Raw genomic sequence first — 18068 nt, forward strand, 5'->3', positions numbered from 1 at the left:
TTTTCCATTTACAACAGCATTAAATATTAAATGAGAGATACATTTAACAAAAATTTACAAGATTTGTACATTGAATATTTTGAAGTATCACCAATACATTTTAAAAGATCTACATATATGGAAGACATCTCATGTTGATGGAATGGTAGACAATATTGTTAAAAATGTTAAGACTCCCCAAAGTGATTTACAAATTCAGTGGAATCCCTATCAAAATTCCAACTGACTTCTTTGCAAAAATTGAAAAACTTATCCCAAAATTCATATGGAAGTCCAAGGGGCCCAGGACAGCCAAAGCAATCTTGAAGAAGCAGAGCAAAGTGGGATGACTCACTTTAAAGTGTACTAAAAGCTATAGTACTAAGTCAGTATGTTACTGGCATAAGTTTGGATAAATAAATCTATGAGACACAATAAAATCCCAGGGGGAAAAAACTTACATTTAAACAAAGTTTTCCACAAGTGTGCCAACAACACTCCATGGAAAGAATAGTCTATTCAACAAATGGTGCAGGGAAAGCTGGGTATCTGCAGGCAAAAGAATGAATCTGGAATCTGGACCCCCATATTTTATATAACAAATAAAAATTAATTCAAAATGGATCAGAGACAGAAACGTAAAAACTAAACCTATAAACTTTCTAAAAGAAGACACAGTATAAATCTTTGAGGTCCTAGGATAGGCTTTGGTTTCCTAGATACAATACGAAGAGCACAAGTGATAGAAGATAAAAGCAGATAAACTGGACTTCATCAAAATTAAAACCTTTTTGTTACAGAGGACATCATCAAGAAAGTGAAATGACAGGGGAAGGGGGTATCTCAACTGATAGAGTGCGTGATTAGCAAGAAAAATAAAATAAATCAATACATCTAATTACCTCACCTGTAAAGAAATTGTTTTAATGTTTAAAAGAACTAAAGTGAAAGCACAATCTGCAGAATAGGAGAAAAATTTTACAAAGCATGTATCTAATAAGAGACTAGTATTCAGGATACATAACAAATGCTTACACCTGAACAATACAAAGAAAATAGACCCAATTTTTAAAATTTCCAAGGATTTAAAAAAATACAGAAATGGCCAATAAGCATATGAAAACAAGCTCAGCATCACTAGCCAAATCAAAATGAAAATGAGATCGATTTTTACAACCACCAGGATGGTTATAATCAAAACATGGACAATAACAAGTGTTGTTCAGGAGGCAGAGATACCTCATATGCGGCCAGTGGAAAGGGACAATGGTGCAGCTTCTTTGGAGAAGTCTGTTGTTTCCTCAAAAGGTTAGAGTTATATGGCTCAGCAATTTCACTCCTACATGTAGAGTCATCCCTTAGTATCCTCGAGGGGTTGGTTTCAGGAACACCCCATCCTGGATTCCATAATCCAAGGATGTTCGAGTCCCTTTACAATCAGCCATCTGGATCCATGAAGTGGAAACTACAGATATGGCGGGCCAACTGTACAGCCAACAGAATGAAAACATATTCTCACAAAAACTTGCACATCAATATTCATGGCAGTATCATTCAGAGTAGCCAAAGGTTACAAACAATATCCATCCATCAATGAACGGATAAACAAAATTACCAAGAATAGTCCCACAAACATTTGGTCATTGAATCTTTGACAAAGGAGGTGAGAACATACAATGGAATAAAGACAGCCTCTTCAGAAAATGGTGTAGGGAAAACTGGACAGCTGCATGTAAATCAATGAAGTTAGACTACTCCCTCACAGCATACACAAAAATAAATTCAAAATGGCTTAAAGACTTAAACATGTAGACAAGACACTATAAAACTCTTAGAAGAAAACATAGGGAAAACATCTGGCATACATCTCAGCAATGTTCTCCTAGAGCAGTCTACTCAAGCAATAGAAATACAAGCAAAAATATACAAGTGGGTTCTAATTAAACTTACAAGCTTTTTCACAGCAAAGGAAACAGTAAGCAAAACAAAAAGACAACCTATGGAATGAGAGAAAATATTTGCAATAAATGAGACTGACAAGGGCTTAATTCCCAGAATATATAAACAGTTTTAAACTTCATAAGAAAGAAAAACTAACAACTCAATCCAAAAATGGGCAGAAGACCTAAAGAGACTGTTCTCCAATGAAGACATACAAATGGCCGATAGGCACATGAAAAAATGCTCAATATCATTATCAGAGAAATGCAAATCAAAACTGCAATCAAATATCACATCTCGCCAGTCCGAATAGTCATCATTCAGAAGTTCACAAACAATAAATGCTGGAGAGTCTGTGGAGAATAGGGAACCCTCCTACACTGTGGTGGGAATGCAGTTTGGTGGAGCCATTGTGGAAAACAGTATAGAGGTTCCTCAAAAGACAAAAAATTGACCTCCCATATGACCCAGCAATCCCACTCCTAGGCACATATCCAGAAGGAACCCTAATTCAAAAAGACACCTACACCCCAATGTTCACAGCAGCACTATTTACAATAGCAAGACATGGAAACAACCTAAATGTCCACTGACAGATGACTGGATAAAGAGGTTGTAGTATATTTGTAAAATAGACTACTATTCACCATAAAAAAAATAATAAAATAATGCCATTTGTAGCAACATGAATGGACCTGGAGAATGTCATTCTAAGTGAAGTAACCCAGAAAGAGAGAGAAAAATACCATATGAGATCGCTCACATGTGGAATCTAAAAAAAAAAACAAAAAAAGATAAAACAACCAAACAAAAAGATAAACTTATCTACAGAATAGAAACAGAAACAGAGACATCGAAACCAAACTATGGTTACCAGAGGGGAGAGGGTGTGGGAAGGAATAAATTGGGAGTTCAAGATTTGCAGATAGTATGTATAGAGTAAACAGCAAGTTTATACGGTATAGCACAGGAGAATATATTTAGTATCTTATAGTAACTTATGTTGAAAAAGAATATGAAAATTAATACAGGTATGTTTCTATATAAATGAAGTGTTGTGCTGTACACAAGAAACTGATGCAACATTATAAACTGACTAGAATTCAATGAAAATATTTTTAAATAGACAAAAACCAAAAAAAAGGAAAAAGATATTATCAAATCAAAAGAAAAAATTACTGATTGAGGCTACAACATGGATGGACCTTGAAAGTTTATACTAAAATAAGCCACACACAAAAGGGCAAATAGTGCCCTTTTAGGTGAAATGCTCTAAGCGTTTATTGTACTATTCCAGTACATTTTCTGGAGGTTTGAAGTCTATCAAAATCAAAATAAAATGTATTATTCATTAAAAACATAAAATGATTCCTCACAGAAGGGCTTTAATTATTAAATGCAGAAATGCTTGTAAAGCTCCTGGAACAACAATTTGCATGTCCACAGAGAGTCACTGTTGTCACTGCCTCTCAGTGGGTGGTGCCAGCTCCAATGAGGGCTGCCTCCACTCGCTCCCCTGCAGAGAGGAGTGAGGGCCTGGGCTCTGACAGGAAGGGTGACCATGAACATGGGTTAGACAGAGCCACTCCCCAGACTCTGCGTTACCCAGCTTTCTTAAACAAACTGCTCCATCTAACATAAACACGCTACAGGGATGGATCTTACAACACAGGGAATATAGCCAATGTTTTACAATAACTATAAATGGAACATAAAAATAAAAATTGTGCAACTATTGTACACCTGAAACTTATATCATATTGTAAATCAGCTATACCTTTATAAAAAATTAAAAAATATTTTAAAAATTTTATCACTTTAGTATTCAAATCGGTTTTTAAGTAACTACTAAACAGCTTAGAAAGTATAAAATATTTAAGTGTGATAAGTTTGTTTACATATTTATTTACATTCAGCCTCCTGCTAAAAGAGAAATTAAACAATTTTTTTAAACACAGCTTAACAACCATAACAACAAAAAGACAAAAGTGAGAGTGAAGACAAAATGAAGATTGAATAATTAAATGAAACCAGGGGAAGGTAAAGTCATAAAAATGAATGCCATGAAGTTAGGGTAAGTGTTAAAGGCCGACTAGAAATTCAGCTGTAAGATTCTTGGCAGCTAAAGCAAAAAGGAAAAGATGATGTGATGGGTGGTAGAGCTCAGTGGTAGAGCGTGTGCTTAGCGTGCACGGGGTCCTGGGTTCAAGTGCCAGGGATTCCACGAACAGATAAATACACCTAATTACCTACCCCCTAAAGAGCCCCAAAGAAAAGAAAAAGAGAAATTTGTCTCCTAAAAAAACCTGGTATTAAATTTAGATTAAATACTTGAAAAAAAAAAAGTAAAATAGAAAAGATGAGTGATACAAGCGATAATGCCCGTGAGATCAATCTGCAGTGGCTGCTGGCACGTCCCCATGTCCCACGTGGGAAAATCTGAAACATCCTTCTCACCACTCAGAGTCATCCTCAGCCCACACCACCCATCCCCCTGTTAAATGCAGGAGCACGGGTAGGGCCCGGCCTTTGCTCTCTCTGTGTCATCACAGTGAGACAGGATGGAAGGGGGCAGAGCACAGCCATTCAAGGAAGGCCACAACAATTAACATCAAAATGGTGAAGGATTCAATCCCCAATAGGCCTTGAGGCTCAAGATGAAGAGATATAACTTCTAGCAGAGTTTGAGCTTCATTATACACCCATTGTAATAGTAACATGGTGAATAACATGCCCCAAGGCACCATGACCATCCCAAGGCTAGCCACAAAAGGTCACAGGGTGGGAAATGGCCAACTCCCTGGGAATCCCAGCCCCTTGCCCTTAGGCTGCTCAGTCTACTTATTAGCATATGAAACAACCAAGCCCAAGAAAACGAGCAACACAGCGCCACCTCGCGGTCACCACTCTCTCTCCCACTTCCGAGAAGGCCCACACTCTGTCTGTGGAGTGTATACCTACTTTTAATCTGAGCACCCGAACCCCACAACTCGTGTCCTTTCTCTTGCCTTTCAATGTGTCTCTGTGAATAAATCTACCATTACTCAACAGTGGCTTGCTCTTGAAATCTTTCCTGCATGAAGCCAAGGTCCCACGTCTGGTGGGGCACATTCCAGGGGCTCAACCAAAGCCTGGGACACAGCCCTTCTCATGCTCCACATCTGTTTTCTTGTATCAACAGGACTGGGATATGAAGGGTGTTCTGAGGCCCCAGCTAAGGGAAAGAAGCAGCCCCCAGGGCTCAAAATGGCGGGCAGCCCCTCCCCCAGCAGGTGCCCTGAGGTCGGCCCTGTTCTCTGTGGTTCCCTGTTGTGCTGACCCCCTAGCCAGACAGCGTTCTCCTAGGCCTGTCCCCACAAAACCCTTCTCTCCAAAATACAAGCACATCATGTCACAGTCCTCTTATTCAACCAGGAAGTTTTCAGCGCACTTTTTCCTTCCCTAGTAAAGAATCTATCTGTCCTCCCTCCCATCCCACCATTTCTTTCTTTGTGAGAACTCTGTACTCCTCACATAACATCCTGAACGCAGCTGCCTTGCTAGCTGGGACCGAGATGCTTCAGTCTCACACATCCTGTGTCCTTTCACTTTCCCCTTTCTACTTTAAAAAGCCTTTCCTTAGTCTCCCACCCCTCTGATTCTGAACTTCACAAAGTGCTGAGGTTGCAGTCACTGTATGCATACCTCCCAGGTTTTGGCTAGTTTTCCTTCGCAAGATCTTCACTAAGGAGCTGCATCAAGAAGTTTAAAGAGGCTATTCTTACATCTGAGCTGAGGAGCCTGCATAAAATTTAAATGGCTTTGAAGAGAGAGTTAACCAGGGACAGAGAGGCCGCAGGTCCTAGTCAACAGTGTCATGAGGCAAAATGTTCTTCAAAGGCTCAGCGTGGCTTCTGAACATGGAGTCGGCAGGGAGGAGATGCCAGGCAGTGAGTGGGGTGAGTGACACTGGGTACGCTTCCCCAGCTGGGGAAGAATTGGATTTTGTTCTAGTTTTCCAAACAATTTCTGACTACCTTTTTCTCTTATTGTCACATACCATTTCCTACGAATTAAGAAAAATCAATGTCAGTCATTTGCACCACTTGGTAGAAGCTACACGATGCCATTCACAGGGCTGGGATATAACAGCCACACCAGTCTAGGTTGAAAGACCAGTGGGGGTATTTCCAAAGTAATCACGGGCATGCAACAAACTCCCCAGCTTCAATGACCTCATCTCAAATGTGAGGCCAATAAAACTACCAAGCAAAGTGCGTTATGATAATGGCCAAAATCTGTTTACTAGGTAAGTGCCCGTAAGAGCTGCCGCTGAATGGGGAATGAGTATGATCAACGAGGCCAAGTCAACCTTGTCACACGCGCCCTGCCTTCCTGCGTTGGTGCAGGACCGGAGTTTGTTTAGCTGAGATGAACGCCCCCAGAGCAGCCCCGAAGGGAAAGCTCCCAGCTCTGCGTGGCGACGCGTGTTCCTTTCCTTCTCAGAGCTGATCACAGTTTGCAGTCGTCTGTTTTTACATTTATCCCCTTAGTACCTGCCTCCCCTCCGGAGTTTTGCTTAAGCAGCACAGGTCCAGGTTTGTGTTGCTGCCTACTGGATATTCTGGGCTGGGAGACAGGCGACCCCACGTTTGGCTCTGGGGCTGAACGGAGAGGGCAGAAGGCCCAGGGGCCCATGCTGAAACGAGGCCCCAGCACCCAAAATTATGGTCTGACTTTGGGCAAATTACACAGTCTTCTTTACCCTGAGATTCCTCATCTGTCCATGAAAATAACTGCCCATGGCATATAGAGTTTCCAGGATTAAAGGAAATCACCAAATTCACAACCTATTCAAGGGGCTACCAGTGCATCCTCAACAGGCACATGCTACCTTTACGGCTGTGACACACGCTAAGCGGGGCGGACAGACACAGTGAACACTGCTAAGTGCCTGTTTGTTAAGTGTTTCATGAGTGTTATAATACTGTTTACAACTTACAACAAACCCAGGAAGAAACGAATATTATAATGCACATTTCACAGATTCACCAACAGGTTAAGGGAGGTTACACTCTTGTCCAAGGCCCTTTGGTGAGGAAATGGCGATTTAAACCTGTATCTGAGCCCAGGCCTGGGCTACATCTCTCTCCATTCCACCTGCCCAATACACAATTTTGCACAGGCCAGCTCTTAAATGCAATGTGTGCCACCGTTTGTCAATGTTTGTTAGTTACCATAAACTGCTCTCAGAAACCGCTACAGAAAAGACAGGTGGACCCACATCCCTGCCAACAAAGTAGAAGAATTCTGCCTTGCCTTCTCCTGTAATGTGCAGAAATCCTTCCCTACACCACCAAATTCAAATGTATGCTTCATCCGTGTTTATGTTTGCACACGAAATATTAAAGTAGAAGGTACCTGCAGTAATTCTATCTCGGTTCCTTTCCAATTTTCCAGATTATCCACAATCAGTCTGTGAATGAATATACTACAATATGAATGAAAATACTGCAACCATGTCAGTAAACAAATAATGCTGAAACCAAGTCATCAGTGGCTTCCGCCATCACCCAGCGAGGACAGGCCTGAAGACCAGCCTCTACAGCCACTCACAACAGTGCCCTCTGAACAGAATGAGAATAAGACAAGAAAGGATACTTGCCCTAGATAGCTAGGTGCTTGTCTAAAGAATGAAACCAGTGAGCCCAAATGATACATAGAAAATCACTAAACTCTTTAACTTGACATACCTGGCTTTCTTTAGATAACAAACAATGTTTTATTGTTCCAACTACCTGGTCTTTGTTGTAGAGCTCCTATATATCCTAGCTCCTCACCAACCTCTTCGGAGAAGTCCCTCAGAGAGATCTGAGAGGCTGTCATCCCGGCTCGAGTCCTCCCGCCAAATAAACATAACTCTTAACTTTTAGGCTGCACATGTATTTCAGTCAACAGTTTTGGACACCATGAAGGGACCCAGAGCAGACTTTCTCCACCTGAACTCTCCGAGTATCAGGAGTCTTGGTACCAGCAGGGGCCCTTTGTGCCCATCCACCCCCTTGGGGAGTCCAGATGAATTTGGGTAAGTCTATCTTGTTTCTCGGATCTCCCATATTGGGTGATAATCCTGAGTTTTATTTGGTGGTGTATCCAGGTACCTGGCTCTCCAGTTGAAAGATACTGGGGGGGAATAACCCACCCAGTGGAGACATACTGGGTGGGGCCTTGTTGAAAGATAACGGGAAACACCCATCTTTAGTAGACGTCCAAGGTGGGGCTGGTTGAAAGATACCAGGAAAATTCCCAGTGGAGATATCCAGAGTGGGTCCATGTTGAAAGACACTGGGGTCAGGACTGAGTGGTTAGGTAAGAGGCTGGTCTAATGTCTTCCTCAATTTGGTTACCTCCATTGAATTTTTCAGAATAAAAGTAAAACTCTTATGAGGAACCTTTCAACTCCAAAAATGGGACCCCCTTCCTGGCTGGTAACAGTTTTCTCGGATGACTGAGAAACTTGCAGGAGTGGTATAGGCAAAGACTTCATGCCATAGAGTTGTCCCTGTGGGAAAACCTACTAGCAATTTTATTCTGACAACCCTACCTTAGAATGGGGAATAGAACTTTCAAAAAAAAAAAAATAAAAAAAGAACGAAAGGAAGAAAGAAAAGGAAAAAAAGATAAAGAAATGACAGATTGCCAGCCTCCAGCTAATACCCCAGCCAGTTTTATATACATACAAAACTTACAATTTTAATTGGGAATTAAAAAATATCTCCCTCTTAAAGTAACTAACCAGGCCTGATAAAAACATTTTTTGGAATTCTGGACTTATAAAAACCAAAACCCTTTTAGGGGGAACTTGGATTTCTCTTCCTGTGTCCTTGAAATATAAACGTTTTATCTTTCGCTGGGTGTTTTATGTGTGTGTATGTATGTATATATTTGTTTCCTTTTTGTTTTTAATGGAAAATTTGGACTCTGCCATGCAAAAGGTACAAGTATTGTGTACATATGGTGGCCACACAAATAAATTGGGATTCTCAACAATCCTTTGTACCAATTTTCAGGCATTTTGCCATCTTAACCTTTGTTGCATCAGTCTGGACCATGAACTGCTTTACCTTTTGGAGAGTAAACTTTTGAATTTTATTTAGGCAGCACCCCTACTCTCATTTGGAAAAGCCTCTTCATCTTAGTCGTTTAAAATCACTATATATATATAAATTGATGGCCATATGATGGATCCCTTAATTTGGAAAAACTTTTAAATTGGTGAAAGTTGAAAGAGCTCTCATTATAAACAGCCGTTTTATTGGTACCTATTAATATCAAGTTTAAAGGTAGAAAATATATCTAATGGTTAATCTAAGAACTTATTTTACAAAAACTGGTTTAAAAAGCTACATTTATGTTTTTCCTTTCCCATTAATGGTTTTAGAGATGTTAATAAAATCTTAGAATAATTAATGTTAATTAGGTTGAGTAACTGGAAAAAAGAATGTAAAAATTTCGAAAGAATTTTTTCTTAACAGAAAAAAAAAAAAAAAAAAGATAAGGGGATTATCCAAAGTGGGTAAATTTTTTTGATGGTTATTTTGAATGAGATAAATAAAATGGACATTTTTGGATTTAGAGACAAGGTTTTGATACTACACTACGTAAAGTTAAAAAAAAATGGCCAAAGAAAATCACCTACTGCCCCCCAAAATTAAAGTTCAAAGAAGTCCGTTTTATTTGCCCCAGTTTAAAATGTATGTATTTATAGGGATAGATACATATAATATATGTAGACTGTGATATTTGATCAATGAATGGGGCAACAGACCAATTAATCAAATTAATAGTTGAGAAGGGCCTAAGTTCTTTGGCTCAAACTTGGGGATCCCAGAGACTTTTCTATAAATTTAGATACAGTAAAAAAAAAAAAAAAGAAAAGAAAAGAAAAGAAGAAAAAGGCTTCTGGCATTCCTTCTAGAAATAAAAATTATTGATTAAACCTAATAAATATTAAAATTAAAGGTATAAGTGTTAATAAAATTGAGATAAAAGTTTGTAAAATTGGTATGTTTAAATGGGCTTTATATAAACTTTTTGCTTAATTATGTTGTGGGAAAGATGTGTTTCAATGGAAAAACGCTTCCCCTTCTTGGTATTACAAGGCTGGGCACATTTCTGTCCCTCAGAAAATATTAATTGAACAAAATAAAGGAAACCAATAGAGTTACATGAGCCGTCCAATATAATGTAAAACTAAAAACTAATATTCAGTTGCTAATAGAAAAATATAATAAGAGGTTTACCCTGGGTTTAACTTATAACTCAAGGAAAAGAGACCTTACTAAATGCCTTATGCAAGCTTTGGAAGACAAGATAAATTGAACCTTAAAGTTTTAAAACATGGAATTCTTTGTTTGCAGCTCTTCTCACTGATACAAAAAAGCCAAATAAGGAGATACAATTGGGCCTGCGTGACAGAGCAGTTCTCTGGGGAACTGGAAGTGTCTGTCATTGTCTTGCAGATCAGAAATGTATATACAGCAAACAGTGACCTAGGACTGAGCCTAATTAGCTCAATGAGAGAAAACTTAAGGCCAAAGAAATTTTTGGCATTTTAGAACCCAGAACTCTGATGGGTCCGTCAGAATTTGTCAAGAAATCTTAAATGTCTTTTTCATAAATAGTAAGCCTTAGTGATTTGAGCAAGCAAATTAAGTTTACTCCAACTATTGTTATACCTATCTTATAAGTAAGTATTAAAGTGAAGCTATGAGATCTCTAGCTTTGGTCTGTTTATAAGCCTGAGTACACATTATAGATGTGAGATATTTCTACAGCTAAAAAAAAAAAAAAAAAAAACAAAAAACAAAGTCAAAGAGCACTGCTTAATTGACATAAAAAGTAATAGCTTACAAATTAAGTATTTTTAAAATAAAAACTGACTAAGTTGACCTTCAGGTTCACGTGAACTGGAAAATATTCAATATTAAGATAACACTTGGTATTGTTTAGTTTAAGTATGTTCTAATTAATATAGACATTTTTAAAGTCATCAATATTAAGTATAATACTTTTACTGTACCTAGGATTAATGAAAGTCAAATAAGATCCTGTTATATATGTTACAGATTTGTCAAAAAAAATAATAGTAATGTGGTGTGATAAAATTTGAAGTAAATTAAATGCAAATCAGATGAGAGTTTTGGGTAAATTTTTTAAAATATATACTTAAAATATATGCTTAATATAATCTCTAAATGTTTGGTATCTAAATTCTAGAGTTGTGCTAAATTAAGTTAAATGATAGGATTTTATTTAATAGCTATACCATTTTCAGATAAAATAAGATTGAAATATGAATTACTTAACATATGACTTCCTCTTACAGAGAAACTAAAGGTGTTTAGAAATATTAATAAATGCTTGGTGCCACTCTGAAATAGTCTCTATTATTAAGGGAAAGATCTCAGCATCCTAGGAAGGAAAGATAAATGTGTAAAGGAAGATATAAGGAATGGAATTATATTTTGTTAATGAAAAATAGTGACTTTGTCCTGAATCTGGTTACTTCTGAATGGAAGAAAAAATAAGGGACACACTAATACGAGTATAGAAAGCTAGGGAAGGCTTGTGGAAGAGGAACCCTGAGGAAAGAGTTTTGTACGTGGTCAGAATTGGCTAAGTTTAGAATCAATTTGGGCAAAGTAAATGAATCTTAGAAGTAAGCTGGTACAAGACTAGATTTGGTTTTCTCTCTCTTAAGGGGACAAAATTTTCTTAAAATATTAATCCACCTTCCGTAACAAATTGTAAAGCTTCTTATGCGACTTAAGTGATCTGTTGTGCCTTTACCTTTGAAATATTTTCTTGTTAATGAGTAAGTACTACTTTACAGTGATCTATACGTTTATCTGACCAAGTGTTTTGAAAACTTTTAACAAGCTCCCCAAATATCAATTTCTCATTAAAATTCTTTTAGTCTCCAGTTAACTATGGGATGCTACAAAGGGTCCCTGAAACATCTCAAAGAGAGATTTTAAAGTAGTAAGTTTCATTTGGCATGTTAACTAACATGGGAAGTATTGTCAAATGAATAATAAATCTTCCTAGGTTATATTGTATGAGAAAATATTATTAATATAGATATTCTAGAAAGTATATGGACTCCCTAACATTCTGGTATATCTGAAATGTTACCAGTCATAATTCTGGTTATTGTGACCAGGTTTTTTATAGATTACAGTGTAATGTTGTTTAACCATGCTGTTAATTCTGTTGTCATTTATAGGCAGGTAATTGTTTTCTTCTGATGATTTTGCAAAATACTCTCTCTTCAAGGAGATTTACTGATTTCTAATAAATTTCAAACTATAGCACTGAAATAAACTGGGTAAGAAATTTTAAAGGTCTAATGAAAACTCTGATTAAAAGAATTAGTTAGGTGGGACTGAGTAAACTGATGAATATGGTTACAATTTTTGATTTTGTCTGAAATACTACCGGCTTTTAACCTGTTTACCAGACATAAAGAAACTCTTCTCCTTAAACTAGTTATGACTCACATCAATTTGATAAATTATACCTATGTAAGCAGACTTAGAACAGTTATCTTTTCTCTCTATCTGATCTCTCAAGAGACTAAAATCTTTAAGGTCCCCAGTGGCTCTATGAGATAAATTAGGAATATCGTCTCCTAACAGGTATAGGAACCTCAAGGTATTTTAAGGACTTCAAAAAGAAAAGAATTTACCTAAATCTGTTAGGCAGAAATCTATGACAAGCCCTTGACGGGGCTTTCCTGGCCTTAGCAAACCTTATTAACATTCTAGCTTAAAAGTCCTTATTAAAAGTTCCAACACAGCCAATTTAAAAGAGCCTATATGATCAAATAATCAGACAACTTGTAAACAAATTCACCTTGATTTGACTATATTTGATAAAAATGAGGGAACTTTAGAGAGAAAAAGCTTATATTTTAGTGGATATTAAATTCTCGTTTTGTTAATTGAGGTCTATATTTAGTAAGACACTTCCCAGATCATTCCTTGCTGTCATGTTACATTGCTGCAAAGTTTAATTGAATTATTAAAAGGACACTGTATGTTTCTTTCTGAAGCTTAGTAATATATCCTTGGGTAAAGATTCAATGCCCCATGACATGCGGCCAGGGGATTATACATACTGGAACAGGCATGACTTAAAAAACTGTCTCCAACTTGAATGGAAGGACTCTATCAGGTACTCTTAACTAGACCATACACAGCAAAGCTGAAGGAAACTGACTTTCAGATTCATTTCCAATCAGAAAGAGCCCCTGCAGTGCACTGGCCTATAGAGCACTGCTCACCTTAAAACAAGGCCCAAATGGAGAAAAAGCTACCAGGCCAGGATGAGAAGACGACGACATATGAGGTAGACAGCTGACCCAAGACACCAGACCAGGCCTGTATACCAATTACTTTGATAATTTCTCCTACCTTTGATTATGAACTACTCCAATTGTTAAGTTTATGGTAAATTACCTATGTCTAGTACTTCTGTGTTACCTTGGTGGGTTTCCCTACTACAAGGCTCTAACTAGATAGCCCTCAGAAACGTTATTCTAAAAAGGAAATTATAGTTCTGTTTAGGCCACTGTTGATCTTACAAGGTGGGAGACCTCACCTGGCCAATTAATACCTGCTCGAAGCCTGACCATAAATACGAACTTTCTCGTAAGATCACTTAAACTCAGTCAGAAACACAAGAAAAATTTTAACCCAAAAATACAACTTCTTGACTATTAAATTCTTAATCGTGTCTTTATTAACGTTACTAGCTCTATTACTTATATCCTGTCTATTTTATAAGATTGTTTTCTCTTACATTTCCCAAAGTGTAGCTAGGCCTACAACAAGATTGATGATGGCAAATCATATTGAAGAAATACATAAAATTTATAACCCTGCATAAAATAATTATAACAGTGTGATTCTAGGTATGGGAATGAGCAACGAAGGGTAAACATTTCCTTGATCAAAACAGACTAGTAAGACAGGCCATCCAGAGAACTTTTAGTATCAACAGGGCCTGATAAAAACACCTAACACCTTGAATGGCAGGTCAGAAGTTTCTTCACACTGAACTAGGAATGAGACTTCATAGCACCCTGGGACAAAATTGGTCATGAAATGTCTCTCAAAATATTGGTCGAATTTAGGACCAAGGGGGAGCACTGTGAATGAAAATACTACAATGTGAATGAAAATACGGCAACCATGTCAGTAAACAAAGAATGCTGAAACCAAGTCATCAGCAGCTGCCACCATCTCCCAGGGAGGACAGGCCTGTGCATCCAGCACCCTGCTCAGAGGCTCTTCCTCCCCTGCTCAGCCTAGGCAACCACTCAGAATGGTGCCCTCTGAGGGGACTCAGAATAAGAAAGGACAGAATACTGGCCCTAGATAACTAGGTGCTTGTAAAAAGAATGAATTCAATGAGCCAAAATGTTTACTTCCTCCCATACAAAGAAAATCACTAAATTCTTGAACTTGAGATGCCTGGATTTCTTTAGATAACAAGCAATCTTTTATTCTTCCAACTCCCTGGTCTTTGTTGTAAAGTTCCTATATAATCCTAGCTCCTCCCCTACTTCTTGGGAGCAGTCCCTCAGACAGATTTGAAGGCTGTCATCCCGCCTGGAGTCCTCCCGTCAAATAAAGCATAACTCTAAACTTTCAGGTTACACATTTCTTTCAGTCGACAAGTCCCAGAATAGACACAACTCATCAATTCTGTAATGGAACACACTGGATCAGGAACCAAAAGCATGTTCTAGTCCAGAAAAACTACGGGACCCTGTTTCTTCCTGTCATTATACAATCCGACCAGAACTCATTAATTTGCTGTCTGCTCATCTGGCAACCAAACTCAGAGAAGAGTCAACTCAGCAGAGTGCCGTGCTGGGGAGAACACCCCGCAGCAGCATTGCGAGCTTCCTGCCCTCCCGCACGCTCTGCCGACGCCTAGTGTCCTCCGTGGAGACCAGGCCAACAGAGCTATTCCCAACAGCTGCAAAGTCCCACACATTAAATAAAAGCGTTTTATTTTGTACGATATGTTACGTATATAACCATCTCTGAAGACAGCTTTGCAAGAAGCCCAAATCTTCAACATTAATCTGCAAAGGCAAATGCTGCCCCCAAGGGAAAACAAGTCTTAAAACCATGCTAAGGCCTCCAAAGTCCTCTCCAGGACCATCAATCTAACTGCCTGTAGGCCTGCAGCTGCAGGCGGCTACATGTCTGTTTTTAAAACAACCCCTTCCTGCCGTCAGGTGCTACAATGTCCCTCTACGCCCTCCCATCTGAGGGTAAGAGCAGCCAATGCAGAACCTTGCAGGGAAGCACTGACAAGACTGGACACAGAGGATCAGAGCTAAACTAAGCCTTCTGATGACACGAGCTTGTCACTGTGTCATTTTACAGATGAAGATATATAGAGAGAGGTGGGGTGATCTTGCTCAAAGTCACACAGCTAATAAGTGGCAAAGTCTGTAACCCAGCTACACCCTCCGGTGTGACGCCCCCGCTGGGACGCCCACAGGGTTCTCTCGTGCCTGCCGGACCAGTCCTTTACTGTCACTCATAACCCACCACAGTGTCTGACACTAACCTGCCTTTTCAGCCTCTTCTCCCTCTAGTTTCTCAGAAACAAGGCTGCTCGGGACACTGTGTGACTTCCGGCTCCCCAAACCCTCCGTGCTCAGGGTGGTCTTACCTGTGCATCCAGCACCATGCTCAGAGGCTCTTCCTCCCCTGCAGGAGGACGTTTCCACTCTCCGCAGGGACAACCCCTCAGGGAAGCCCTCTTTTCGCCCTCAGCATGGCAGGTGTCCCAGGCCACATCCCGAGCTGCCCCATTAGGACTGCGGGTGCCCAGGTTTGCTAGTCAGAGCAGCAGCCTCAGAGCCAGGGTTTATGCCCGGGTCACCCTGCAAACCTACTGCCCGCCACACAGCCCCCAGCCAGCAGGTCACCTGGAAGTCGCAGCAAGTGCCCCACCCAATCCCGAAGTCTCTTCATTTGCCAGCACCGCTGATGAATGTTCTCCAACCTTTGGTCAGTTTTGCACAAAACAGCAGCTTCCACTGTGAAGCAGGGGGTTTTCTCTTCTGCTCCCCATCCTTACTGGAAACGTCAAGGGAAACCAAAAGGCCTTTTCTCAACCCTTTTCTGATGACACCCTCCCACCCACAATATTCACATGCTCAAGAGCTTTGGGTCCACGTGGTTTTGTTTCCCATACGCTAAGTGGCTCAAAACTCTGCGGGATTCTTTCTCTTTTGAGAGTATTAGTGTGTACTGAGTTTATCGGCTTTAATCACTTTTTGTGTCTCTTTTCAGTGTCCCTAGCAGTTGCCACTTCTTACTCCATTCAGCAGCCTCACTCCCAACATCTAGTCTAGGAAATCAGCTGTGATGAGGGGCCCGGGGGCAGTCACAGAAGATGGAACTAAGGCACAGAGAGGCGACATAATTTGCCTGAGAAGATCAGCTTCAAGCACCAACACTGTGTGTCACGTCCCTCTGTTTAACTCTTATGCTAAACTAGTTAACTTTTTACAGATTATGGTTGTAAACAGATGAGGTATCAAAATACATACAAGGACACACATCAACTCTATGATGTTCATTAACTCCACTATTTTCTTTCTATTTATTTTATTTCTGTTAAAAAAAAATAGGAACCTCTGCAGTCAATATAGCAAAATGTTAATGGGTTTTAAATCCAGAATGTAGAGGCTTAAGTGTATCATTAATCATAATTATTTGTATGCTCACAAAATGATTTGACAGTCTCTCTCCCCTCCCGCTACTCGCTACTGGCTCTCACCTGAGCTCCCAGACCACACATCGAACAGCCTTTCACTTTACACACAGCTGAACTCATCAGTTTTCCCCCAGAGCTCCCTCTGCAGCTTTCCCTCCTCAGAGCACAGCAGGACCATCACTTACCTCATTAATCCACCCAGAAACCTGGGCCTAACTCCATCCTAACTTCACAGACATCATTCATCCTTTCCTTTTTACCATCTAAACATGCATAAAGTCTGTTCGTTTTTTCCCAGTGACTATCCCACTGACTGTCCCACCGCTCAGGTGGAAGCCACCAACACTGCACACCTGGACTCACGAGTCTCACAAGTGGCCCCACAGCCGCTCTCCCATACTAGACACAAAAGAGATATTGTCATTCCTGTGCTTTTATGACTCTTTTCAAACCTACTGTTCTTAGAAGAAACTCCAAGTTTTTCACCTGGTGAAGGTGCTTGCCATGAAACTTTGAGCTCAGGAACGACAGGACCCCCCTCCTTCTTGGCCCTCCCCTTTCCCCAAGGCCCAGCCCTCTCCCCCTCAGCCCCACCCTCTGGCACAGCGCTGGCTCAGGAGGACCTGCTGAGCTACACCAGCCTGTATTCTAACCCTGGTCTTGAGTTCTTAGCAAACTGCTTCACTTATCCATACAAATCCAAGGTAGATTAGAAAGATTTTAGATGTTGAGCTAGACTATTGATTTGGGGATTTTGCACTAGCAACCTGCAAGTACATGTTCTAATGATTCTGTCTTCTTAAAACCACACCCAGGTTTTAGTAGTTTTTGTGGAATATCTTCGGAGTAAAAGGGACTGTACTTTAACAGACTATATGTTTTATAACATGAAAAACACGGACAGGGTCACAAATGGTATCGCCTCACAAGTGACAGAAGACAGGTGAGAGGCACAAAGCAACAGGTCTTAAAGATGGTAAGAGCAAAATTGTTTCGCCAACCCCCCAAAAATTCCTGAAAGAACCAATAATTCTGAATTTTGAAAGTAAAAGGCTATCATATATAGAAATAAAATAAATGATCCTCTTCATCAGTGTTTCAAGATCTGACTCCACATATTTTAGCAGGCCATACTGAATCCTAGCACAGAAAAATCAGATGAACTAGTGGTGAGTAAGTTCCAGGAAAACGGCAGTAATTCCTCCACTTGTGTAAAGACATAATCTCACCTGCCGAAGGTGAAAGTAGAACGCATTCTGGAGAAATTTGGAAGCTTCCAGGGTCCGCTTCTGAATGGCAAGGACATGGAGAGTTTGGGAGCATACTTCTAACTCAGTCACCGGCATTCTTACACTGCA

The 18068-nt window shown here is 39.7% G+C and overlaps 1 protein-coding gene across 44 annotated transcripts in view; it reads right to left on the minus strand.

Annotated features, from left to right (window-relative positions):
• Positions 1-18068, minus strand: part of LOC141577670 (trafficking protein particle complex subunit 9-like) — a 90529-nt gene that overhangs the window by 11062 nt on the left and 61399 nt on the right. For 26 of the 44 annotated variants that reach the window (XM_074363275.1, XM_074363257.1, XM_074363256.1 and 23 more), the window contains one exon: positions 17940-18063. The exons of 13 other annotated variants lie outside the window; for them this stretch is intronic. In XM_074363275.1, coding sequence (XP_074219376.1) covers positions 17940-18063 — 124 coding nt within the window. 5 more of the 44 variants (XM_074363272.1, XM_074363274.1, XM_074363271.1 and 2 more) reach the window with 5 other exon arrangements.

Source organism: Camelus bactrianus, chromosome 5, assembly GCF_048773025.1.
Source record: "Camelus bactrianus isolate YW-2024 breed Bactrian camel chromosome 5, ASM4877302v1, whole genome shotgun sequence".
NCBI lineage: Eukaryota > Metazoa > Chordata > Mammalia > Artiodactyla > Camelidae > Camelus > Camelus bactrianus.